Source organism: Gastrolobium bilobum, unplaced genomic scaffold (assembly GCF_033153095.1).
Source record: "Gastrolobium bilobum isolate Gb01-03AN ecotype WA unplaced genomic scaffold, APGP_CSIRO_Gbil_v1 utg7477, whole genome shotgun sequence".
In the NCBI taxonomy this organism is placed as follows: domain Eukaryota; kingdom Viridiplantae; phylum Streptophyta; class Magnoliopsida; order Fabales; family Fabaceae; genus Gastrolobium; species Gastrolobium bilobum.
The window spans coordinates 111,565-138,941 of NW_026896373.1; the positions used below are offsets into that span (position 1 = coordinate 111,565).

Genomic DNA, 27,377 nt, shown 5'->3' on the forward strand with positions numbered 1-27,377 from the left:
CTTTTCTACTATTCTTATTTTTTGTTAACACCAACCTTATTTTTTATCACTTCATCTATAACTAGAGCAAAAAAATAAAGATTTAGAGGAGATTCTTGTGTACACCTAATGTGATAGGAAATACAAATTGAGAGGAAAGTAGGAAATATATTTCTTTAATGTAAGACCTTAGAAAAACCTTTGTTTTCAAATGACCAAATTAATTCTCTTAGTATTAATTATTTTAGTCTTTTTCAACAAATTTTCTTAAATCAATTATTTACACTTAAAAAAAAAACTAGTATTGCTGAAATATAATCAAAGAACCTTTGCACCAAAGTTCTCCTTTCAAATTTTCAATCTAAGTTTTAAAATATTATTTTTTAATATCAAATATTTTAAAATTATACCAAATGATGATAGCTCAGTTGATACATGAGAGCTGTGTAGATGAAGTTGAGAGTATATGTTCGATCTTTCCTAGTATCATCTTTGGAAGAGGTTTAAAGCTGGATCCACCCTGAATCAGATTGTCTTTCGTGGGAAGATACATGTGGTGTATCCAATTTTTTTTTCAATTTTAAGTTTTTTTTAAAATAAATTCTTTTCACGCTAATCTTTTAAAATTAATTTTATTAAAATTTAAAATTAAACTTAAGATTTTCTGTGAAGAAGGATTTTTATTTTCCTTTCTAGAACGCGTTAGCCATTAAGCCATTGGAGCTTTGTCAACACGGTCGCCCACCCCAAATCAATAACTCGGTATCTTGTTCACACTCGCCCTATGACGGAGAAGCATCCCTTTCTCTTATGAAACATCAAATATTTATTTCATCTTATTTTGCTTGACTTGACTTGACTTGACTTCGCTTCGCTTGTATTACAAGTTAATCTTATGTATATATAAAGCCATCGGATCTGCATTTTCTTCACTACATTGATTCTTGGTTCTAAGACAACCTGCTTTTCAGAATACACACATCAAAACATGAAGGTATTGAATGCATCACTTGCAATTACTTTTGTGCTTCTCAAGCACAATCTCTGTTTTCCTAGACTACATATATAGCATAAAGCAATTAACCCTTTCCATGTTGTTGTATTTGCAGCAAAAGATTGTGATGAAGGTCTACATGCATTGCCAGAAGTGCCGGACGAAAGCACTTGAGGTTGTAGCTGGAACAAATGGTACGTCACTTGTGCAACCTTGTATTGTATGTATGTCTCTCATTGAAAAGTTAATTAGCAATTAGGAATGAACTTTAATTTTGCAAATGGGTAAATGCAGGCGTTAATTTCGTGGGCATAGAGGGAGAAGGCAAAGAGAACGTGGTGGTGATTGGGGATGGTGTCGATACTGTTAAGTTGGCTAAATGTTTGAGAAAAAAGGTTGGTCCAACTGATGTTATCAGCGTAGCAGAGGTTAAAGGCAATTAGACATTACATACGAGACGACCGTGGCCAAGTTATGATTGTTTTTGGTTCTGTGTTTTGTTTTCTTCCAAATTTCTCTTGGTTTCTTGGGGAGCTTCAATGTGGAGCCCTAATAAACTGGTTAGCATCATGCCGTGACCATTCATTAGTTTCTCTACACAATTGAAACCCTCCCACCTCAGGCATGCATATACAGAGAGCGCATTTCCGGAGTCCGACAATAAATATATTTTGTAAAAAAAGTTGTGCTAATTGAATATTTTTTTAGTATTGAAGCGTTCAGCTATTTTTGTTTACTTAATGTGATACCATGAGTTACAATCGACAGTCTTTTCACATAGGTTTGCTGATTCTGTTTAATACTATGTTGCTTTATTCATGTGTCTGATTTATTCCACAGGTCCACTTCCAGCTGAACATAATAAACATAATAATAATAATAATAATAATAATAATAATAATAATACAGATCCAAGAGTACATTAAGTTGTTAGAAATGGGCCTTAAAGGAAACATGGTGCGTAGAATATCATAAGTTACAGAAAGGCAAATCAAATCAGGCAAAATCTGCCTTCTATTCTCATGAGTGGAGGGGTCCCATGATCCCATGTCAATTAGGCTTTTGCTTCAACTTTCTACCTAAGATATTGAGGGAAAAAGCCAAGCAATTTTTTTTCCTTTTTGCTGTATAGTGCCTGCTCCGGGCCCTTTTGAAGAAAAAAGGGGATATCATTTTTCAAGAAATGCTCTTAATCATAATCAAATTCATAAACAAGTCATTAAAGTTTTTTTTTTTGAATAATTAAATTAAAGTTAGTTCAACAAGATCAACACTCCCGGTGTATCCTATTTCTCTGGTTGGAGTAGATTTTGTTTTAGCAACGGGAGTAGGTATTTTTTTATAAAAAATTAAAAAATATATATATGGAAGAAAATAACTATAAAGATAAGGATAGTGTAAACTATGAAGCACCGACACTTCAAAAATTCTGACGAGTCGTGTCCGACACTCCCCGACACTTCAACACGCGTTATAGAAATTCAAAAAAAGGTTCAAAGGTTGCGTTGCGTTGAGTTTTCAGTTCCAACTATTATATTCGTTGGATTACGATTACCATTTTATTGAGTTTAATATAAATATTTGGGATATCTTATGTTTCTTTGCAAAATTGAGAATATTATAAGTTTAGTTTCATTTTTTTGTTAAATTATTGATATTAAATATAATATACACTACGTAAATTAAAATTTTTATTTAATATCAAAACGTGTCCTAACGTGTCGAAATCTAACATTTTTTAGAATTAACGTGTCGAAGTGTCGTGTCGTATCGTGTCACGTGTCCCGTGTCAGTATCGGTGCTACATAGAGTGTAAATGTTATTTTTTTTCCATATTTAGTAAAGAATATACCGAGTCGGTACATCCGTAATACTGAAAATATTTTCCTCTGGATGGTATCTCTTTGTTGCTCATAATACCGTCGTTATTGTACTTGAGTCAGTTTGTGTCAAATGTGTTGGGAGAGCGCGAAAGCAATTCGCAGGTCGGCAGGTCCAACTCACAACTCAATACTTGGAGGTTGGCCTGAAGTTATTAGGACGGCGCAAAAACAAAGAAAGAATGCAGAAATAAAAGATGGAGAGAAAAAGACAACAAATTTTAACGTGAAAAACTATCCGGGACCTAGTACAAAAAATCTTTCACTATGAATAATAGAAGTACAAATGATCCAAACTTCCTTAGTCACATTAGAGGTGCACTCAAGCTTCACCAATAATAGTGGGTTAGAGATTCTTCTCTTAAGAGGTATAACACTTCAACTTATCTTCAGAGGATATTTACTCAAGGGTGTGCAAAAAAATTGGTTCACTTGCCCAGTCTTTGATCTGACCCATAAATACTTATTTTTTTGAACTGAATTTAAACACTGATCCACTTTCATTTGGGTCAGTTTAGACCTGATTTAATTTAATAATTGACCTATTGACTCAAAACTTGACCCATATCCATTATGTGAAAAACAAAAACAAAAACAAAAAATCACAATCTCAATTCATGTTTAAATTGTATTTTATTTTTAGAAAACACTGTATTTTATGTATACACACACAACACACGCGATGAGTGAATATTATATGAAATAAACATCACTATAATGTTCTAAAGTTTCAAATTATGTAATGATATTGTTGCGTAAAATCGGCAAGTGCACCGATTGTACCAACTAATAAAGAGTAAGTAGAGATCGTCTCCACGAGGATTGAGGCACTGAAATTATTTTAACTATTCATTTCTTGTTGGATGAATAAAAGTTGGTTTGAGAATATTTATTTTTGTAAAAATTGAGAATTATTCAAGACTTGTGAACAATTCAAAGATAATTTTGAAAACTTGAGAATAAAAGATTTAGGTTGAGAAAATATTTAAAGAATATTGCGGTAAAAGACGTCAACACCTTTTTGATCCCCACCTTGTAATATTAATTAATGTTTACATTTAATTACCCATTGATCAAACAATTCACCATCTATCAATTGATTAGTTAAGCCTTAATTCCTTAGTGATCTTAACTTTATTAACCCTATTAAAATCTTAATCCCTTAGAAATCCTTTTTCAAGCTAATCCTTTAAACCAGTGAATTTTCCATGTTTCCAATTCATATACCCTATCCCTAGTGTATACATGAATTGTTATTTTACCCTCTGTCAGGAACTAGAATTTCAATATTCTTATTGAAAACCCTAACCCTCGCAATCCCAAAAGAGTGATCAATTTTAGAAGAATTATAGATGAAGAACTGGATAAAATAAATGCAATTGAAATAATTAAATATAAAATTAACCAAACTACAAGGAGTTCACATCAAGGGTTGTGACCCTTACCACAATAATAAAAGACTAGCCAGACATATTCATGTCTGACAATTCTAAGTATTGAAAAGAATTCATAAAAGAATAATAACTAGAAAATTTGGAGAAGAAACTTGCTCCGCCTTCTGCCTTCGTGTTCTTCTCTGCGCCCCCCAAAAAATTCTCTCTTTTGAATTTCTGACTCCCTTTTATAACCGGCAATTCAATCAGGTCATAATCTTCAGAGAGATTTGATTTTTCTTTCTGTTTTCATTTAAATTTGCAATCACGGAATTAAAGATTCAAAAATCGACGCCCGACGCAATCAGCTCCGATTCCACGCCTGTCGTGTGAAGTGTTCCAAATCGCCGACGCAAGTAGCGTGACTTTCACGCTAATCGCGTGAACTGGCAGGGAGTTCCCAACTTGTTGACGCTGTTAGCTTCATTTCCACGCCATTAGCGTGGGATTGCGCGACCTGCGTGGGATTCTTTGCCATTAGTTGCGCAACTAGCGTGTGTTTCACGCCATTTGCGTGAAAACTCAGTGAATCAGCTCTCTTTGACGCAACTAGCTTCAAATCCATGCTATTGGCATGGAGGATTAGTTTTCACTCTAATGAAATTCAAGCTATTAGCGTGAGAAAATGGATAAACATGATTTGCACCATTTGCAAGCTTTCCTCCCGCAAAAACATTAAATTCAGCGTGAAAGTGTGTCTGAAGTTGGATTATCAATAATTCATTAAAAATAATACTTTTTCTCGTTGAATTACAATCAAATCCTTATTCTTTTTACGCTGAAATATCTATATGTTGAAGGCACATCAGATATCCACATGAGATGACCAAGGCAATGAAAAAAAATTGTTACACTAGTGTGAATAAAATACACTAATTAATGTGAAAGAATTAATTGATGACTATAATTAGGGATGTGCATGGGTCGAACCGAACCAAATTTTTTGAAAAATTGAACTGAATTGGTTTAAATGGTTTGGTTCAAAACTGGTTCGGTTCGAAAGTGGTTCGGTTCGGTTGGGAACCGGTTCGGGTCAACCCTCTTATGAAAAGAAAAAAATTTAAAAATTTAAAAAATAAAGTTATAAAATTTGGTTTGGTTTTAAAACGGTTCGGTTCGGTTCGGTTCAAAATGTTTCGATTCTTAAAATGGTTCTAAAAACCGGTTCGGTTCATGAACTCATTTTTAAAAACAGGTTATTTTAAGGGCGGTTCGGTTCGTTTCATGGTTTGGTTCAGGTTTTTGGTTATTTTGCACACCCTTACCTATAATCTATTATCTAACAATGATTTATACCTTTGATTAATTTACATAAAAAAATGTATATTAGTATTTGGGAAGAAGTTTTGAACTTACAGTTTTGCTATCTGATGGTGAAAGAGGAATTGTTAAGAATTCAGAACCAACTTGTTCAGAATGCTGAAAATATCCACAAGGAAGAGGACTGTTTGATTAGTGGGTGGATTAATTGTTGCTGTTAGAGGGCTAAACATCTGATTTGAAAGTGGTGGACAAGCAGAATTAGTATTTACACTTTTATCATGTAAATCATCCATCTGTTTCCTTGAGAAGAAAATCAACCCACATATCTACATATGATTGAAAGGAGAATAAGAACTTATTCAAATCTAAATTCGTGATATGAAAAACTCGTCAAAGTTGATTGAGTTAAATGTGACAAGACAAATATGCAGTGCAACATTTGTAAAGAGTTTATGGATAAATAAATAAACTACATGATTTTAAAAATTAAATCAATAGCTATAAAAAAGAATCAAATTAAAAATAGGTTTTGAAACCAAGTCAAAAATGGATTAGGTCGGATTTGACCCGATTTTGAAACCAACTCAGACCCACTTTAGAAATCAAGTCAGGTCAGATCCGATCCACTTTTGAACTAGTTCAAAGAAATTCAAACCAAGTCAGACTTGATTTGGATCAATTGAAAGCAGATTGGGTCAAAAAAACTGATCTATAAAAATCATGTTAGATCGAGTCGGCATAAAACCCTGAGCTAGGCACACCCGTACTCAAAACTATCTTGCCTATGCTTAAACTATTACAAAAGGTTTCTTTTGAATATAAAGGTAAAAAAAAATTTTACACCTCCTTCTAGACTCTTTTATTATTCAAGAGATGGCTGTTTAGATATTGAGCAGTGCACTAACATGCTTAACACGAAATATTAAATGGAGTAACACACCCAAAACTCACCATACATCCCGAATCAGTCTATGTTATGTTGGTAGAAAATCAAAAAAACTCCTTTTACGGTTCAAGCTAAAATTGCTTGCCCTTCTTGATGATAAACCCAAGCCCCTACCAGCTGGACCAAAACAGATGAACAAGCGCCATATACGCAAAGTATCATCTCATACGAAACATTTTATCTTTTGCAATTTGATTGAGCAAAAAATGAAAATATTGAGCTACAATCCTTATTTGTTCATATTTTCTTTTCAAATATTAATCGACATGTAATTGCCAGAGGCAGGGGAGAAGAGGAACCGTGGAGATACCATAACTCCCCCAAGTTATAATTTCTTTTCATGCAATCTTTCGTATTTAATTAATGGTTATCGTAAAGAACTACATTTTCAAATAATCTATATTATAAGTAAATTCCTTTTTACCAAATAAAAATAAATTGAATGAAAATTAAAAAAAATAGAAACTTGAAAAGTATTTTCATATTATATATGTTTGATTTGGCTTCCCTTGCGTTAAATTTGTAATCCCGTCCCTCCTAATTGCCAAGAATAATCACAACAAACATGCGAACTTAAACAACATTAGGTACAACATCCATCACACATTATAATAAATATAGTAAAGCCTACTAACTATTCTATTAAAAATACTTTGTACTTTTGTGGGTTTAGCTTGCTCCCGTATTTCGTCAATAGGTACATTCTTGACCCATGGTCCTTTCCTTGACGTTCTATACACGGTTAGCTAGAACCCTTTAGTCAACAAGTTTACATGCACTGCTTCAATCAATAACAACTAACGCACTATGATTACCCTACGAGCACACTGAAACACAGTTCTAGACTTCTAGCCAAATTTGAATATACTTGCAGAGGAAGTTTATGCTAATTATCTTTAGTTTGGACATTTTCGTAATCTTATTATTTGGATTTGACTTGACTTCTCTAATCAACTACACGCAAATAAAAAAGTGAAAGGTGTCGATCACGGGGTATCTCCCAATTATTGTTGATATTTGTATCTTGGATTGAAACGCTTGCCGGAGTTTATGGAAGAGACATAATAAGAAATAACGAATCACTGTGTACAATCATAATACTAGCATATAATCAAAGATGTGATATGTGTGCGTAATAAAAGTCAAAAGTGTAAGGAATTCAAAATATATACTCGAGAGACTTACCCTTTTATTCATAGAAGGGATTACCTGAAAATATAGAGTTCTGATAGGATCTTGATTGTTGAAAGATATGATAAGTAGTTTATCTTTTATCCCTTGATAATGTTGGATTATTTAAGTGTGATGAGTCTCACTTTGGTTGATAATAGATTTTAAGTGAAGTAAATATAAATAAAAGGATCCATGAATATAATGCTATAAAATTTTTGGGTTGAGACATTGTGTCAAATCCACTTATTACGATTTGTGTTGCTTAACCCATTGGTAATGACTCCCTTCAAGCGACTCAAGCCGCCTCCTAGCCAAACACCTAACTCCGAGCCAACCCGACTATGATACCACTCTTAAAGTGAATCTAGGAGAAGCCATTAGAACATGATGATAACGGTGGTCCTCCCGCCATGTACGTCCAGTGAACCCGCCTGACAAATAACAAGATGATGAGAGATAATCCTTATAACTTATCTTTTACACATTTCTCCTGACAGATTACTAATTCTCCCGGCGTAGATCTACTTGCTGTTAATAAATCAATAGTTGCGAAGAGTAAAATTCCGAAAAAGAACCAATTGTATGGGAAATACTTCAAGTCTGTCACTTGTTATTATATTGTTAAGATATTGGCCATCCATGGAATGGTCCAGAACAAAAGGGAAGGCCGTGCTCCTTAAAAAAAATAGTTCTTGGCCGTGAGACCACCTGCAACTCGCTCAGCAAACATGAAGGCATACACATACATTCTCTGTTTTTGTGGATTAGATATCTGTTAGTTTGTAAATAAAAAATAGTTGAAAAGCATATTGAAAAGGGAAAACTTCGTAGCTTAGCTGATAGATAAAATGGAATATATTAATAAGAATAACAAATATAAAGAGTCATTTAAATTTATATAAATTTGCACATAAAGAATAGAATGCTCGACATATATACATATAAAAATAAATAATGCCAATAACATTGTTAAATAACTAATATCGTGTGTATACGTGTGCACAAAATATATAAACAATGTGCGTGTCGAACCCAGCAAGCGCCACATATTATGCGCTTCATCTTTCAAATACAAACACTCCTTGCCTTGGCTCTTTTGAGTCCCGGTGTGTGTACGCTAGCCATAGCCATAGCCATAGCCATGGATGTTTCTTCCAGCAGTTCTGACATAACCAACTTGTTCAAACCCATAAAGCTGAAGGAAGTGCCACACCTTACACAGTATGTCCCAAACCTCCAAACTCGGCCCAACCCATTGGATCAGAACCCGTACTTTGACACCTCCCGAGTTGAAGGCTTCTACTTGACGCAATCCGACGTCGTACTCAGCCAAATCGCCAACGACCTTGACCTCGACCTCGACCTCTCTCCCTCCCCCCGGTTCGCTTACCACCGTGCTGGTCCACGCAAACTCGTGTACTTTGAGCCTTGCGATGCTCGCGTTGCCATTGTCACGTGTGGGGGTCTGTGCCCTGGCCTTAACACCGTTATCAGGGAGCTTGTGGTTGGTTTGTGGGACCTCTATCGGGTCCGTGAGATTTTGGGCGTCACATGCGGGTACAGGGGGTTTTACTCAACCGAACCCATCCCACTCAACCCTAACCTTGTTCGAGACTGGCACAACAAGGGTGGCACCCTTCTTCACACTTCCAGAGGTGGTTTTGATCTCCATAAGATCGTCGATGCTATCCAAATTCGCCGCTTCAATCAGGTTTCTTCTCTCTCTCTCTGGCTTCAATCATATATATATTTCGATTCAATTTTGTTAAAAGGGCTATAAGCAAACTGTGATCGTTAAATTAGGTGTAATGTAATCTAGATTATGAGATGACCATTATACAGTTGAAAACTGGAAATCTATTAGTTGAAGAAATCTTGTTTTTTTTTTTTGAATTTCTCCTTGATTTTCTTGACATTTGATTGAAGATTTAGATTATTATTATTATTATTATTATTATTATTCTGGACTGGAATTGCTTATTAATTATCCCTGTGTTTTGTTGACTTTTAACTGTTGCTTAGGTAAATTAATGTAGATAGCATCTCTTTTTCATTAAAGAAACTAATTGGGGTCATTAACAGGTGTACATCATAGGTGGAGATGGGACCATGCGAGGGGCTGTGAAGATATTTGATGAAATCCGACGTCGCAAACTGAATGTCGCAGTAGTTGGAATTCCTAAAACCGTGGATAATGACGTGGGGATAATTGACAGATCATTTGGATTCGAAACAGCAGTTGAAATGGCTCAGCAAGCAATCGGTGCTGCACATGTGGAGGCTGAGAGTGCAGTTAACGGTGTAGGTCTGGTGAAGTTGATGGGTCGAAGTACGGGTCACATTGCTCTGTATGCAACACTCAGCAGCCGTGATGTTGACTGCTGCCTAATTCCCGAAATAGATTTTTACTTGGAAGGAAAAGGAGGGCTCTTTGAATTTCTTGACCAACGACTTCGAGAAAATGGACATGCAGTGCTTGTAGTTGCTGAGGGTGCTGGCCAGGATTTAATACCCAGAAGTGATTCACAGAAGGAAGATCGGGATGAATCTGGTAACCCAGTCTTCTTAGATGTTGGTGTGTGGTTGAAGTCAGAGCTAAAAAGGTGGTGGGCCAGGGACCACCCGGATGAGTTATTTACGGTGAAATACATAGATCCTACGTACATGATTCGTGCAGTCCATGCAAATGCTACTGACAACTTGTATTGTACACTCCTAGCACACTCTGCAATTCACGGTATTATGGCAGGGTATGCTGGATTTGTTGCTGGTCCTATTAATGGAAACTATGCATACATTCCATTGGAAGATGTAGCACGTGCAAAGAACCCTGTTAATACAAAAGATCATAAATGGTCATGGGTGAGATCTGTTACCAACCAGCCTGATTTTGCAAGGATCTAGACTTTTCAAGCATCAAAGTTTTCAGAGCCTTCTTGGAAATAAAACTCTGAAGGGAGATCCTATTCATTGGTTACTCTCATGTTCTCATGATGTCACTGGGTTATGGCCTAATGCTTGTACTGGCTGAAGAGTCTTGGTAAAAGACGGACGATGTACAAATTTGTGTCAATTATACATATTTTGTAAAATATCAAAAGATCAACTTCCTTAAACTAAAGTTCAACTTGTGTTTTCTTAGCACTTTTATTTGAGGTGGGTGGAACAGCATTCACGTAGACGTGGAAGACAATATAGTCAGAATATGAGAAGGCCCGAACAAGTTCCTATTTTGCAAATTACAGCAGAAAAATAATACCTTATCCTCAGAAACTCTTCATGGACTCTGATGCAAGCCATTGAACTACAGTTTGGTCTCTTTCTCTTTTGTATATAGGGAGAGTAGGAGGGGAAAGTACAGTTTGAAATAACACTAATTTGGAAAGGTTTGTGAGTGTTGGCATTTGGGCTCTAAGGAGTATTTAGCGAGTAGGGAGTAGCATTCCTTGGATTGGACCAAGTGGGTCCAAATTTATTATTACAAACCATTGATCCTCGCCAAAACCACCGTACTAAGAATGTTTTTTGAGATTTTTCTACTAAAAGTACATTTGATAAATAATGCTGGATAATATAGTCAAAGACATTCAAGGAAATTACGGAACCAGTCCCATAGGAGGAGCTACCTAGTCCTATCAGAGTATCAGAGACACTGACGTGATCAGTCTCGTTAGGAACTCTTACAACATTAGTCTCCTCAAGAAACATTGACTACACTCCTACTCTATTTCAGCTCATGCATGCCAGTCCCATCAGAGACATTGGCGAGATCAGTCCCTTTAAAATTTCTTACAAAAAACTAGTCCTATCAAACAAATTAACGGCACTCCCACTCACTATTATGTGATTTTTCCTTTGCCCCTTTTCTATGTATGATCTTCCGCGAATGTAGATAAGAGAAGTGAGCTGACTTTAGAATTGAGGATGGTCATACATAATAGAAGTTATGTGCCCAGCATTAAGAATTCTTGGTCCCACATTCATAATTATATCCCACTGTAAGTTTCAAGTTTAGTCATAAAAAAGTGAGGCAATTAAAATAGTCTGAATACAAAACGTATAAATGTATGAATTAAGATTGTTATAATAGACAAAGTTTTTCTTTCCAATTAGATGTATGATTGAACCACTAAATAAATTTAATCGTGGGGACTAAAGAGCATAAGCAAGTCCTAGGATGCTTGTTTCTAATGCTAATAAAGTTGATTCCAAAGACGGAAAGGTGAGAAAAATTACAGAGGTTTAGCCTTTAAAAGCAAAGTTTACAAACATGCAAATGTTTTTAACAGGGATAAATTTTAAAAAAGAAGCTTTTAGAGATAAGGAAAACCCAAATAAATCCAATATTTCCTTTTCCATTGCCATTTCAAATAATATTTTTTTCTCTTTGTGGTTTTTCCCAAAATATACTTCTAATAATCATTTCAGCTTGAGCCTTTTGTCCTTTGGATCGCGGATGATTCTTAGTTACATAACCCATGGTGGCTTACAGCATACAAAGTATCATAACATGTTGATATAATTAGTAATATGTCGTGGTGCTTGCGATTTGGTACATTTGTAGTACAAGAGTTCTTTATCCAAGTACACCGAAGGTTATACATAGAAAAGAGACAAAGGAAAAATCACATAACAGTGAGTGGGAGTGCTGTCAATCTGTTTGACGGAACTAGTTTTGTATGCATGAGTTAATGTGGATCGTCAATATTTATAATGCGACTAGTTTTATAAGAGTTCCTAACGAAACTGATCCGGTCAATGTTTAAGTGGTCCCATAACAATACCCTACAGTAGTGGTCCTGTAATTCTCTTTGATGTTTTTAGCTGCATTAGTCCGGCAATACTTATCAAATGTACTTTAAGGAAAATCTTTCACTAAATGTTCTTAATACGGTACTTTTGCCCACTTATTACAAAACCAGTTGCCTTGGAGGTTATGCTCACCATATAGATTCTTTTGTTATGATTAATTAGCAGGTAATGGTTCACCTGGATAAATTTAAAAAAAAAATTAGTTTTCTAAATTGCATAGTCGAATGTATAATGTTGGTGTCCGTAAGTGATAAGCACATATATATGCAAGTACGAGAAATACTAACAATATTTATTTTTTGACACACTATTCCTAATACACTTTGTATTATTGGGTGAAATCATTTTTTATTTAATGAGACCTATTTAAAATTTACTTAATAATAAAAGTGTATTAAAAAGAGTGTGTCAAAGCATGTTATTGATCAACTACTGCTTTTCGGCCTCTCTTCCCTTTCTTTTGCAGTGGCAGACAGCTTACTCAACAGTGAGTTTTAAATAAGCTTTCGATATTCTATGCCAAATGAGCCCAAATGCCCAATTGATGTTTGATTCCTTCAAAGTGGTAAGAAAACTGAAGGCAGAGAAGATAAGGATTAAGATGTATATAAATGTAGAATCACGGATAGTATTCGCTGTATGAAAATTTTCTGATGATTTTGCTTTGACATGCTTATTTTATTAAAGAACTAGTGCACTAGCAAATACTTTTTGACTTTCTGTGTTTGTCGGCCAAAAGAATACACAAAAAGGAGCATTGAACCACCGCCAGGTGTAGGGAGGGCAATCTGGTTATGCCTCTACCATTTTCCCTCAATATTAATATACTACGAAAAATCTGGTGGCATAAGGGAATATAAAAAGAAAAATATAGAATTCCTGTTGAAGGGCTTGTGGACTACGCAGTCACTATACAAGAAAATCAAAGCATTTGCAATCATAGTAATAGAAATATAGAATATTGGTATCGGGGGTGGTTCTGAAAAACTTTTTCCCTTCACAATTCGATTAAGATTTCCAGTCAAATATAATTCTGTAAACAGTTTATGGGAAGATAGACTCTCCTATGATACTACAGGAAGATAGAGATTAAGAAATAAAAGCAAAGACAGGAAATCAGCATTTAAGATATGGACGGAAATATTCTCTGCGACTAATCTTTATAAAACTTATTTTTTTACGTTATAACAGCATTTTAATTTTAAGAAAAATTATTACGGCATTTTTGAACTCGTTTAGAAAGGATTTTTTATGCATGGTTTTTTTTAGAAGAATTTTTTTTTGACGTTAGAGTTATTTTATTTGAAAAAAGAAGTTAATGTATTCGAAAAAATTTAAATAAAAAATTATTTGCATATTAAAATTTAACACTTACTATTTAAAAATTTAAAAATATTATCCGAAAGCAAATCATAAAAACAAAATAAAGTTAATGTTACAAAAACATTTTAGTTTTGGCCTATTTTTGGGGACAGCATTGGTTTGGGTCACTCGCAAAAATCATTGTAGCACGATATCTAGGAAAAAAGCGATGCAGAATAAGCTGAATAAAGCAAGCTCCTATTACTGGAGATAGAAAGGTATAGTTCCTTGATGTTGTCAGGAACTTGCAAAAAGAACCTTGCTATGAGATAAAAGCTTGAAAGATTCAACATAACCTTGGACCTTTTTACACTTTGTACTAAATTAATACATAGTTTTTTTTTTTAATATGTCAGAGTTGTTTGATAATTAAATTTCAGTGATGAATAAAAAGATTCAGTCCTAAAAACGAATTAGTAATATTTATTTATGGGTTTTGTGAATGTTATGTAACAGAAAAATTAATACATCATGTTACATAAACATATTTTTGTAGGGCCCGCCAAATATTAGAAGAAAAATATGAAGAAAAAAGCTTGCACGAAAAACAATATGAGAGTAGGAGGAAATAAGAATTTACAGTAACATAATGTTAGTTTTTCTCTTTATTTATTGGCCCTTCATCTGATAAATTATATTCATTATCGTAAAAGATTTAGGGAATACTTACTTTGTGATACTTAAGTCTTTTTATTTTATTTTTTTTGAATCCTTTCATATGTTAGTTAACATCATCATATTATATGAGAGAATCATAATCAAATAAAAATAAATTAATGATAGTAAAAAAATATTGAAATAGATAATTATAAAATTATTATCTTTGATTTACTTTTATATACTTAGGATTCTCATATATAATATGATTATGTTAATTAATATAAAATAGGAGAAAAAAAGAGTTAAGGCTAGCATGCCATGCTATTATATAATAGGAGGAAGGGTATGTTTTTATTTTTACAGCAAATTTTTTTTTGCCAAATAAGTGAATCCCACAGATTTTTCTTTATATGAAACCCACTCATTTTTATATTAGTGTGATAGAAAATTTTTCTTCGATAAAAGTATAAAAACAATAAACCCTTCTAAAATTGCACATTTTGAGCCTGCTAAAGGTAAGCTACATAAAGCGAAGTCATCGGGTGGTATATGTGAAAGAAAGTCATGCTTAATACATGAAGGGAAAATAACAATAATAACCAAAAATGGTATATGTATATAAGGTTATCTTTATCTCATTTTATATGAGATAAATAATTCTCCTACACACACAAAAAGAAGTTGGGTCCTACCACTCTTTTTTTTTTTCTTCTTACCTGTGGGTCTCACTTATATTTTTATTTCTACAACATGAGATAATTTTTTTCCTACAACATAAGAAAAATATATCTTATGTATAGAATAATGATTAACAAAATGTCAACATCAAATAGCCTTTTTTAATATTAGAAAAAAAAGGGAGTATATAATAAAAAAGAATAGAATGGGTAATATGAGGAAAAAAGTTATTTCCAATAGAGACCAAAATGATATTGTTTTTGATTAAAAAAAATATAGTGTATTTTAGAAATTATATTTTTTTCTTATATCATAAATTTTATTAAAATAATTTTTTTCCTAAACTCTAAAATAATGTTATTTTTTAGTTATAGGAAATGATTTTATCTTCTATTTGGTGAAAAATATCAATACCATATAATAATTATGATTAACTAAATGATAATAAATTATCAGTTTGATATTATAAAAGGGAAAATAATAAACAAGAAAAAAATTGAAGGGATACGTTTTTTGTATGGTGTTATCTAGGGGTGAAACTGGGTCGGACCAGCTTACAGGGGCCTACGGCTCGGCCTACATGAGGATAGATCTGACTTAATATATTTTGTATAATAGGCCGGGCTCGGGCCTTTAAAAAGCATGTTTAATAAAAAGGTCGCAGGCCCACTTTCAAAAGGTCGAGCCTATAAGTCTACAGGCCGGTCTATATTGTACTATTTATTTTAAATAAAATAAAATAAAATAGAGTAAGTATGCCTTGAAGAAAAAAAAATATTTAATCAATTGCAATTATTTATAACTTAATCATATTCGATTATATTTTAATAGAAATCTTACTTTATTTCTTATATAGGAGGAACCAACATCTCAACATGTTAGATTATGTATATGAATATATCAAAAAAAATTTGGCAGAGGTTATACTCACTACAAACATCATGATATATTTGTTGGATTCATGTACTTATTTTAATTTACATAGTATGGATTTGTTTGTTGGATCTGATGAAATATATGTTATTTAATTTGAGCATTTTGCTTTTGAAAATGACTTAAATGCATATTGTATTAGTTTTGTTATGATTCATGATTCTGATTGGACGTTGAAATTATGATTTTTGGTGTAGCAAGAAATTTGAGTACTTTGTAAAGTTGATTCATGGTTCTGTTTGAAAGTTAAAAATTAACAGGCTAACGGGTCAAGCCATGCCATTTTTTTTTTCATAAACGGGCCAAACCAGGCTAATAGTTAGACTCATACTAGGCTTGGGCCGGGCTAAATTGAAATTTGTTGACGTAGACTTGGGCTTTTCGGGACAAAGCTCGGCCCGGCCCAACCCACTTTCACCCCTAGTGTTATCTAATCCAATAAAAGACTAAGTATTTCCTATCTTTATTTAATTTCATAAAAAATAAAACAACAACAAATATACAATACATAAGGTGAACAAAAGTTAATTTTCTCTTATTTTTCAATTCAAGAAGACTATAAAAAATAATAAAACACACAAAAATATTATTTCTTTAAATAACTTTTTTATTTATAATATATAAAAAATTAAGATTTAGAGTCCTACATACATTGAGGTGAGGTGAGCAACCGTGATTAGGGGTGATAAACGAACCAGAGTCCTTTCAGAGGTCTTTGGCTCTGCTCGTGAAGGCTAAGCTCAAAATTAGTTGTTAGAACCAGGCTTGGATTTGTATAAAAGCTCGTTTAATAAAAAGATATCAGGCTTTAATTCAAAAGCTCGGCCTTAGAGCCTTTGAGGCAGACCTAATATATTAATTTTTATTTTTATTTTTTATATACATGCAATAGCTCTCTCTCTCCTCAATCCATTTCATCCTATTTTAATAGTTAAACAGAATTTTTGAATGGTTTTGTTTTATATTACGTTGTTTGGATATACATTGAATTTATGAATATTTATAGAATTATTAGTCCCGTTGATTATATATTTTGTTTGCATAAATTTTTATTGTTTTATTTTTTTAAATAGGCTAACAATCTAAATCAGGATTTTATTTTTTGTAAATAAGTCAGACAACGGGCCAATAATTATATTCATAACAAATAACAGGCTTAGTCAGACACATTTAAATACAAATTTAATCTTTTAAAATCAAAATTGTACTCACCCCGTTATCACTCCTAACCGTGACCACCTCGGAGTGCCACGTTATAGTCGGTTAGTAAATAAAGTAGCCATCACTTCGCCTCTTTCTGTCTCCCTCTCATCCCGAAACGACAAATAACATTGTACACATCACACAATTTCCCTCACTTTTCTCTTTCCTCTTTCCTGGAATTACAATTACAACCTTCTCTGTATCTGATTCTATAATGAAATCCAAATCGAAGGGCTCGCTCTATTTCCAAGTGAACGATCTTAATTTCATCCGCTGCCGTACTCATTATAATGTTGAAAATAATCATTTAAATGTCTCTGTTTTTATCCTGAAAGAATAGACCACCAAAGCATTCCAAATTTCGATTAGATCATCTTAAACAACCACCCTTTAAATTAAAGGAGTCTCTCACACCACAGAAATTAATGATTTATCTGAGAATAGTAACAACGGAAAGATGTAGAGGTATTACTTATCCAAATCGATAACCTCTTACGTAACATTGACTGACAAGAAAAACTCATCACACAAATGATATGGTTTCTTATCAACAATTGAACTTTTAAGAAATACTGAAGACAGGTGGCTATCGAACCTTTCATGCAGAAAATAGCAATAAAAATCTGAACATATTAACGTAAACCAAATTGGTATTGTCCTAAGTTGAATATCTGTTGATGCCGACATAAAGAAATAAGCAGGGCAGTTTGGTAATTCCGAGAAATCCCGCTTCATAAGAATGTTTGAGCTCTGAAACAAACTCCTCCTTCATTTGCTTTACTGATACTTAGCATTTACATTTGTAGCGTGACACAGTCACAGTCACAGTCACAGTGTGTGCCAGTGCCAACCCTGCATTCTGAGCCTCTTATCTGAAACTGATGAGTGGGTAAATTGTTTGATTTTGTTAACAGAGGAGGAGGAGGAGGAGGAGGAGGAGGATCAACGGTGGCAGAATGTTGGAGCCCAGGTTCGCTGCTGCTGCTGCTGCGGCTATATACATGTGGATGTTGGGTTGGAGCTGGGCAGAATCAGCAATAGGGGTCAACTGGGGCACGGTTTCTTTCCACAAGTTGAAGCCTTCAACGGTGGTTGATCTCTTGAGAGATAACAAGATCCCAAAAGCGAAGCTTTTTGAGGCAGAGCCTGATGTCCTTAAGGCTCTCATGGGGAGTGGGATTCAGGTCATGGTTGGGATACCCAATGAGATGTTGTCCCTCTTGAGCTTCTCCCCAGATGCTGCTGATTTGTGGGTTCGCCAGAATGTTTCTACTTACATGGGCAAAGGTGGCGCTGACATCAGGTTTCCTTGTTTATTCAATATTCATTCTCACTATGCTTCTAACTCCTCCTTTCTCTTTCAAAATCACCAACATGGAAGAAAGCTTTCTGTCTAATAAAACTCTTTTACAGCCAAATAGTCATTGCATTAAATATCAATTCCTTACTTTATTATATTCGACCTTATATTTTTAATTTTCTTTCATTTGTCGAAGAAAAGACAAAAAAAAACACACACACACACACACAAAAAAAACTTTTTTGGGTCTCTTTTGCTACCATCCCCGGTGGTGCTTTCCATTGGAATTTCATTTGGCAAACTGTTTACTAAAGTGATAATCTTTGGAGATTTTATGATGTATCCAATTCTTCTCTATGCTTTGTATACACGTGGTTGTCCCAGCAAACACAAGCTGTTCAAACGTTGGCATGGGCGCTGAATCAGTTATTTAAAATCTGCAAAATCATTAGCTCATCTATTATACATATTTTTTTAAGGTAGATTTGAAAGAAATATTTGAATATTTGGTCGATCTGAGGATGAATCGTTCAGTAAAAAAAAATATCGGTGATCGAAAGCTAATTTGCAAATTTTTGTTTAATTAGAGTTATTTATGAACAATTCAATAAATCTGTCTACCATGGTATTATATCAAATAGAAATTATTTTAAGTTTTTAATATTTATTGAATGTTCTAGAGTTTACTCTTTGCATTGATGCTAAGGAGAAGACTACTTTAGTTTGAAGTATTTGTCCCAAGAATAATGATATTTATTGAGTTAGAGTGAAGTTATTTTGTCCCAATTTGAAGTCTCTGCATTTGGAGACTGACTGACAGATAGGTTTTTTAAAGTATCTAGAACATATTGATTTCAAAGCTTTGACCTTTTTATTACAGGTATGTTGCTGTTGGAAATGAGCCATTCCTTACGAGTTACAATGGTCAATTTCAGAACATGGTTATGCCTGCGGTACTCAATCTGCAGAAGTCTTTAGTGAAAGCAAATCTTGCTGGTTCTGTAAAACTAGTTGTCCCGTGCAATGCAGATGCTTATGAGTCTTCACTGCCTTCCCAGGGGGCATTCCGACCTGAACTGACCCAAATTATGACTCAGCTGGTTCAGTTCCTCAACTCAAATGGTGCCCCATTTATTGTTAATATCTACCCATTCCTCAGCCTCTATGACAACAATGATTTCCCACAAGACTATGCTTTCTTTGAGGGAACTACTCATCCTGTCACAGATGGTACCAATGTTTATACCAATGCATTTGATGGAAACTACGACACATTAGTTGCAGCTCTCAGTAAACTTGGATATGGTCAGATGCCTATAGCTATTGGTGAAATTGGTTGGCCTTCTGATGGAGCCATTGGTGCAAATATCAGTGCAGCAAGGGTTTTCAATCAAGGTCTCATCAATCATGTTCTGAGTAACAAAGGGACCCCCTTGAGGCCCGGTGCTCCTCCTATGGATATTTATGTCTTCAGTGTGCTTGATGAAGGATCAAAGAGCATACTTCCAGGAGGTTTTGAAAGACATTGGGGTATATTTTCTTTTGATGGGCAAGCTAAATATCCATTAAACCTTGGCCTTGGAAACAAGGAATTGAAGAATGCCAAGAATGTTCAGTATCTTCCGTCTAGATGGTGTGTAGCAAGCCCATCCAGTGATTTGAGTAATGTAGCAAACCATATGAGAATTGCCTGTAGTGTTGCAGATTGCACCACACTTGACTACGGAGGTTCATGTAATGGGATTGGGGAGAAGGGTAATATCTCATATGCTTTTAACAGTTACTATCAGCTACAAATGCAAGACTCACGAAGCTGCAATTTTGATGGTCTTGGTATGGTTACTTTCCGAGACCCTTCGGTTGGTAACTGCCATTTTCTTGTGGGCGTTACAGATAAAGGCTCAAATTCATCTGGTTCTCACATAATATGTCAGTGGTGGATTCTAGTAGCATCTTTTGTTATACGAGTGATGTTTTCACTTTCAGTGTGATTAAGAGGTTTTATAAGTGGGTTTTCTACGATCACCTCTTCTGAGAATGTTAGAACTTAGTAGTCAAGTAGAAGAATGGCCGATATATATATATATATATACCCAAGAAAAAAAGGTAGTTGGTTTACATTAGCAAATATATTAGATAATACTCAAAAGCATTCTTGGTTTGTAGCCCCAGCATATGATTTAGTCATTGTATCAATTATACAAGAGATGACGTGAATACGAACGTATTCAATATTACACATGATTTATCATTTATGTTTGTTCCGGTTACTTGTATTGAATTATTAGAATGAGTCGTAGTTTTCTTGTTCACCTCTGTTGGAAAAGGGGGAGCTGCAGTGCAATTAGCATTTATAGTATCTGGCATAGGCATGGTTTCGTGGAATTTGTGTTATTGTGGTGGGATTAGTGTTATGTTACATAAAATAATTTTATTTCTTATACATATATAAAAGTTTATTATGTATATATATAATTTTTTTCCTCTTTTTTCTCTTTACATGACTTCACAAGCAGAAAATTATCTCCTTGAGGAAAATCAATACCTATTGTGCTACTCGAAACTAATGTTGTAAATCTGCATTTTTCTCATGTTCATTGGAAAACGGGTTTAACGCCTTCCTTATAAACATTGAAGTGGCAGCAGGACCAGAAGCCAGTTGTATTAACCATGCCTGTAGGCCTGCCAAAATGGGCTTTGCTTGTGTGGCCTGATAAATTGTTGGGCCGCCCAACATATATGCAGATTAGGCTAGAGGGCCGCGCTACTCTCCCCAACTAAAACAAAAAACAAAAAAAAAAACCTAAACAGAAGAATTTAAAGAATGAAGTTTCGGAGGAAAAAAGGAAATTATTATGAGCATATATGAAAACCTTAGGTCTTGGGAAATTTTCTTTCTTGATTACATATTCTCTTGTTTATTTACTTTTTATCATGGTTAACAGTATTGTACGTTACACAATACGATTCATAAGCTCAGCGATACGTAGTGTGGAGTGTATCATAAAGAAATTTGTATTGAACGATACAATATTATATCATACGATACGATATGATACATATGTCATATGATATAAAAATTAAATCAAGATTTATAATATAAAAAAAATGAAATAAAGATTTGATTTGTGATTTAAATTAAATAAATTTAAAAAAATTATTAATAAAAAAAAGAAAAAGAAAATAAAGATTTGATTTATAATTTAAACTAAAAAATTAATCTGAAAAATCTGTATTAATAAAAGAAATAATTAAATAAATATTCTAAATCTCTTCAATATCTAAAGAAGAAAGATTTTATTTTTGAAAACCATTCAGAGGCTATAAGCTTCCAACGAATCCAGCTATATATAGGGAATTCGGCCATAGTTTCGAATCTGGATGTAACTTGGGATATGATTTGATAAAAGTTAAAAAAAAATTATATATTTTTAAATTCTATTATTATATTTCTGTGTGGACATTATTTCTCCACTTACAGGAGTCTATGATGCACCGATACAGGACACGACACGTCGACATGTTAATTCTAAAAAATGACATATTTTGACACGTTGGGATACGTTTTGATATTAAATAATATTTTTAATATATATAATATAATTTATATTTAATACATATAACAGTCCATAATATGTCATATAAGTATAAACAAAAATATTTTTTCGTACCTTGTTAATTTTTCATGTCAAATTTTATAACAGAAAAAAATTGATTTATAAAAGATTTTTTTTTATGAATAAAATAAAATTAAGACTAAAAAAAACGTGTCAGAGCGTTGATCACGTGGCGAGAAAAGTTGACTGCATGTCGGACGCGTGTCGGAACATGTCGGAGCGTGTCCGCGTTGGACATGTGTCTGACACGTATTGGAGACGGGAGTAACTCCCTCTCCTACTCTTATCTCTCATTGGAAGTCAAATTTATGGTTATTAAATATTAACAATAATTTAATAATTTATTTTTTTCTTTGGATAAAAAGAGAGGATTTAAGTGGCCAAAGTTTTGGGCTCTTGGAATATTAATACAAGGGATATATATATATATATATATTTCTTTTGTTGCAGGAAAAAAATTAACTCATGTTATAGAAATAAAAGTATAAATGGGACCCACAGGTAAGAGGAGAGAGAAAAAAAATGGTGGGACCCAACCTCTTTTTGTATGTGTAAGAGAGTTGTTTATCTCATGTAAAATGAGATAAACATAACCCTCTATATAAATAGCCGATACAAGTGAGAAAAATACTATCTAAATAAAAAAAGAAAAAAACATATCAAGAAGAAATTAATTTAAAAAAATAATTATGGTAGCACCATGCAGATTATTCAAATCTCTTACGACCTATGAAGCACCGACACTTCAAAAACCCTGATGTGTCGTGTCCGACACTTCCCGAAACTCTCCGACACTCCGACACTTCCCGACACTCCAACACGCGTTATAGAAATTCAAAAAAAAAGTTCAAAGGTTGCGTTACGTTGAGTTTTTAGTTTCAACTATTAGATTCGTTGGATTACGATTATCATTTTATTGAATTTATTATAAATATTGAAGATATCTTATGTTTCTTTGCAAAATTGATGAATATTGTAAGTTTAGTTTCATTTTTTTGTTAAATTGTTGAATATTAAATATAATATACAGTACATAAATTAAAAATATTATTTAATATCAAAACGTGTCCTAACGTGTCGAAATCTAACATTTTTTAAAATTAACGTGTCGGAATGTCGTGTCGTATCGTGTCACGTGTCCCGTGTCAGTATCGGTGCTACATAGCTTACGACTATACCAATCCTAGTGGTAAAATTTTGGTCTCTCGGAACATTAATATAAAGAGCTGATACAATTAGAAAAAGACAACCAAATAAAAACAGAAAAAAATATTAAATAGAAATTAAGTTTAATAAAAATAAATAAATATCTGGAGCTATTATTCAAAGAAGTAGCAATATTACTGTGTCAAGCTTCCCAACCCCTAAGGACAGTGGCCCTCACCACACGGTTAACAGCAAGGGTGAAGGCTCCCATACGAAGATCACAATCATGGGTTCTGCACATGTCCTTCACATCTTTGAAACCTTTGGTCATGTATCTCTTTAGTTCTCTGTTCACCTTTTCCTCATCCCACATGAATCCTTGTATGTTCTGCGTATTAAAAATCATCCTTTGACGTTAAAATGGCTATACATGAAGCGGGTTAACTGAATTGCAAAACTTCCACTTTCACATATAATATATGTATATATATATAGAGAACCATTACCAGAGTAATGTATCCATGTAAAACCATACAGTTAGTTAATTATCAAAAATAGTTACCTGCACCCACTCAAAGTAGCTAACTGTAACTCCTCCTGAATTTGCTAATATATCTGGGAGGATCACAACCCCTTTCTTTTTCAGAATCTGAAAAGTAGGGTGGTGGTTAATTAAAAACAATGCATTTCTTCTTATTTTTTGACATAGGGAAGAAAAAGAGAGAATACAAACTAACCTCATCAGCCTCCGGGTCAGTTGGGTGATTGGCTGCTTCAATAATAAATTTGGCTTTAATCTCATTTGCATTTTCCCTTCAACCACAGCAAAAGTTAGGGGAAGTAAAGTGAAAAAAATAAAAGGTTTAGACTTATGTTTATCATAGTGCTCCTTTGGAATATAATTTCTCCAGGATATATACTTAAAGGAGAGGAGGCAATAAATTAATCTATGCAATAAACAATTGGCTATAAAAGTACTAAAGAAAAAAAAAAAAAATTTGTTTGGTACAGTTTAATTAATGCTTGCTTTGTTTGAAGCTATATAAGGTGTGATGCATGATAATACAGTGGTTTGTTTGACAAGAGTAAGTAAAAGAACCTATTGATGACTCCCCCAAGAGCTGCTGGGACAAGAACATCGCAGTCTTCAACTAATATTGCATTAGGTTCAATTGGGTCACCACCACTGAATCCTTTTACTCCACGGTGCTCTGTGGAATGCTTTAGTAGGCTTGGGATGTCAAGACCATTGCTATTCTTTATGGCTCCAGTTACGTCACTCACAGCAACAATTTTCCCACCATTTTCATTTATTAATTGGGCAGCCCAAGACCCCACATTTCCAAAACCCTGAAGAGATATAAAACATGATAACATGATTTTATCTCAAATTCATCAAAATATATACTAAACCCTCTACAATAACTAGACAATAACATATAAATGAGTGCTATTTTCACTAGCTAAGTGATCGATCAATTGGATTAATATAAAACAAGAAATACCTGTATGACGAACCGTTGACCGGATACACTCTTGCCATGGTCATTAAGCAAAGCCTCAGTGGCAAAGAGCACTCCTCGTCCTGTGGCTGCATCTCTGCCTAGAGATCCACCAAGATCCTTGTATCAAAATAAAATAAAATAAAAATTAGAAATGGGGAATTTGTTTATTAAAAATGACAAACACAACACAAACAACTTATTTTACTTACTATAGGTTTCCCGGTTACTATTGCAGGAGAGTGCCCGTGAAATTTGGAATACTCATCTAGCATCCATGCCATAGTCTGCATTCACAACCAATTTGTGAGATAGTAGTGACTTTTATGTTCAAAATTTAATTAGTACATTTTTAAGTCCAATGTGAAAAAACCATATGATATAATCATTTATGCATCAGCATAATCCTCAACAAGTACTGTATAACAGAAAAAGGAGAATTCTCTACTGTAGCCCTATAGCGTTTATCTCGACGGAATACCGGACATAATAGAACGATTTTAGAGGAGACATAATGAAAATCTTTGATTGGTGATTGATATAGAAATGGTCCAGTTTATTTGATTAATGGTAACAACAAACAATTAATATTAACAAATGGAGTATATAATAGATAAAAAAATAGAAATAGAAACAATACATAATCATATATAAATATTGATAAATTATTATGATAAATATTTATAACCTAATTTTAGTACTGACCTGTGGTCCAGTTCCCATATCAGGTGCGGGCACATCTGTCTGAATTCCAATGACATCATGAATTTTCTGAGTAAAAACTCTAGTGAGTCTTTCTTGCTCAGACACACTTAACTTTGATGGGTCACAACCTATCCCTCCTTTGGCACCCCCATATGGTATATTTGCCACTGCTGTCTTCCATGTCATTAGTTGTGCTAAAGCATTCACTTCATCTGGTTCAACCTATTTAATCCAATACATCATTCAGTGAAAATTGAGAATCATATAAGAACCCACAGTATTCACAGAAACATAGATATATATAATACGAAAGAAATAAACTTAATCTTGAAAGAATAAATTACTAGAGCAATACTGACAATTCTTAATTGGGCTAATCCAATTTGATATATCAAGTGGCTACTTTTGTTACAGTATGTGATTCTTCAGTGAAATAATACTTTAATTCATTATATATCAGTGAAATTATACTTTAAGGGGAAAGAAAAAAGCATAACATTTTTATCGGGAAAAAAAATCTAATAGCTAGTTTGTGTTTTCAATTTAGGGTGTCGTTGGTTAGTAACTAAATTTTTTGAAAGTCAAAATATAAATAACCTCGGGGTGGTATCTCATCCCTCCTTTCATAGGGCCTCTGGCATTATCATGTTGAACTCTGAATCCAACAAAAGTCGCCAAAGTACCATCATCTTTAGGAATGGTACATTCAACCTGCATTTTCATTGAACAAAATTTATTTTTCATTAAAAAACCACAAACAAAATAAAAAAATATGAACTGAAATATGGGCAAAATAAAATAAAGGTAAAAATTTGATTGATAGTAATTATTAAAGAAGAGAGTAAAATTTCTTTTTTTTTTTTGGTTTTTTTTTTATCATTTTATATTGTTTTTTTATAAAATAAAATACATTCTACAATTATCAATTAATAAAAACTAGAAGGTTGTTCTCATATAAATAATAATAATCTATATAGCGGAGTTAAAACATATTCAACAATGTTAAAAAGAATCCCTACTTTATTAACATGTTCTTAAATCACCCCTTAATTAACGGTAATACGTGAACTGAAGAATAAAGCAAAGAATAATTATAATGAAAAAAAAGCAATGAAAAGACCCATATTGTAACATATATTTCCTAACTAATTTGAGAATAAATTCAAGAAAAAAAATAATAGAACTAGAATTGTTGAACTATATATGTGAATCAAATCTAATATAAAGAGATAGTAAGCACAACATAAACGGCCAAGGTGACATATTCTTTCCGGGAGGGTGATTTGCCAAAACAAAAACATAGCAAGAACAAGATAGTTTTACGGTTTTACTTGCCTTGATTTCCCTGAATGGAATCAGCAAACTTTTCTCAAGCTTGCAATCCAATCCCAAAAGCCTAGAGGCCAACTTAAAGTTCCTGTTGGTGGCTGCAAGTGCATTCATTGTTCCCCTTAGACAACCCTAAGGACCAACACAAGTTCAATCTTTTACAAGGCCTTGGAAAAAAACTGTGTATTGACTTGTATTCCTGAATGAGTAGAGCTTACAATATATATAAATGGCCTTTGGACAAAACACGGAAACTAATAAACACAAATTGATTGTAATTTAATCCTAATTTGATCCTAATTTGATTTCCTAATTTGTGATCCTAATTAAGGGAAAATAGTCATATCCTCATAAATTAGGGATTGAATATATTAATACTAAAAAATACGAATTTTTTTACAATATGCGGAAAAAGACATATCTAAATAAAAAAAGAAAAAAACATATCAAGTAGAAATTAAGTTAAAAAATAAATGATAGCAAAGAGGTTCGGTTGTGTGATCTTATCCAAACTCCTCACAA

At 33.5% G+C, this 27,377-nt stretch overlaps 4 protein-coding genes across 4 annotated transcripts; 3 read left to right on the top strand and 1 right to left on the bottom strand.

The window, feature by feature from the left end:
• Nucleotides 1–932: 932 nt before the first annotated feature.
• LOC133299433 (disease resistance protein Pikm1-TS) lies at nt 933–1,683 on the top strand. Its single transcript, XM_061498888.1, has 3 exons — nt 933–973; nt 1,089–1,167; nt 1,268–1,683. Exons 1-3 carry the CDS (start codon nt 968–970, stop codon nt 1,414–1,416), a joined length of 234 nt encoding a protein of 77 aa, XP_061354872.1. The 5' UTR covers nt 933–967; the 3' UTR covers nt 1,417–1,683.
• Nucleotides 1,684–8,809: 7,126 nt separating this feature from the next.
• Nucleotides 8,810–10,572, top strand: LOC133299415 (ATP-dependent 6-phosphofructokinase 2). Its single transcript, XM_061498867.1, has 2 exons — nt 8,810–9,379; nt 9,751–10,572. The coding sequence occupies exons 1-2, from the start codon at nt 8,810–8,812 to the stop codon at nt 10,570–10,572; spliced, it is 1,392 nt and encodes a 463-aa protein (XP_061354851.1).
• A 7,532-nt stretch (nt 10,573–18,104) lies between these two features.
• LOC133299424 (glucan endo-1,3-beta-glucosidase 5-like) lies at nt 18,105–20,955 on the top strand. Its single transcript, XM_061498880.1, has 2 exons — nt 18,105–18,559; nt 19,437–20,955. Exons 1-2 carry the CDS (start codon nt 18,213–18,215, stop codon nt 20,545–20,547), a joined length of 1,458 nt encoding a protein of 485 aa, XP_061354864.1. The 5' UTR covers nt 18,105–18,212; the 3' UTR covers nt 20,548–20,955.
• A 2,566-nt stretch (nt 20,956–23,521) lies between these two features.
• On the bottom strand, nt 23,522–26,969 carry LOC133299422 (glutamate dehydrogenase 1-like). Its single transcript, XM_061498878.1, has 9 exons — nt 26,862–26,969; nt 26,124–26,237; nt 25,527–25,748; nt 25,034–25,108; nt 24,825–24,941; nt 24,419–24,669; nt 24,057–24,132; nt 23,882–23,968; nt 23,522–23,707 (listed from the first exon to the last, which is right to left on the bottom strand). Exons 1-9 carry the CDS (start codon nt 26,967–26,969, stop codon nt 23,522–23,524), a joined length of 1,236 nt encoding a protein of 411 aa, XP_061354862.1.
• Between the last annotated feature and the right edge of the window lie 408 nt (nt 26,970–27,377).

What these genes read in the sequence shown, in the direction of transcription:
- LOC133299424 (XM_061498880.1), top strand. Translation starts at nt 18,213, where the DNA reads ATGTTGGAGCCCAGGTTCGCTGCTGCTGCTGCTGCGGCTATATACATG. An exon ending in AAAGGTGGCGCTGACATCAG is followed by an intron (nt 18,560 to 19,436) that starts GTTTCCTTGTTT and finishes TTTTTATTACAG; the next exon opens with GTATGTTGCTGTTGGAAATG.
- LOC133299433 (XM_061498888.1), top strand. An exon ending in GGTTGTAGCTGGAACAAATG is followed by an intron (nt 1,168 to 1,267) that starts GTACGTCACTTG and finishes GGGTAAATGCAG; the next exon opens with GCGTTAATTTCGTGGGCATA.
- LOC133299415 (XM_061498867.1), top strand. Translation starts at nt 8,810, where the DNA reads ATGGATGTTTCTTCCAGCAGTTCTGACATAACCAACTTGTTCAAACCC. An exon ending in AAATTCGCCGCTTCAATCAG is followed by an intron (nt 9,380 to 9,750) that starts GTTTCTTCTCTC and finishes GGTCATTAACAG; the next exon opens with GTGTACATCATAGGTGGAGA.
- LOC133299422 (XM_061498878.1), bottom strand. Translation starts at nt 26,969, where the DNA reads ATGAATGCACTTGCAGCCACCAACAGGAACTTTAAGTTGGCCTCTAGG. An exon ending in TTCCATTCAGGGAAATCAAG is followed by an intron (nt 26,238 to 26,861) that starts GCAAGTAAAACC and finishes ATGAAAATGCAG; the next exon opens with GTTGAATGTACCATTCCTAA. An exon ending in ATATGGGAACTGGACCACAG is followed by an intron (nt 25,109 to 25,526) that starts GTCAGTACTAAA and finishes TTGTGAATGCAG; the next exon opens with ACTATGGCATGGATGCTAGA.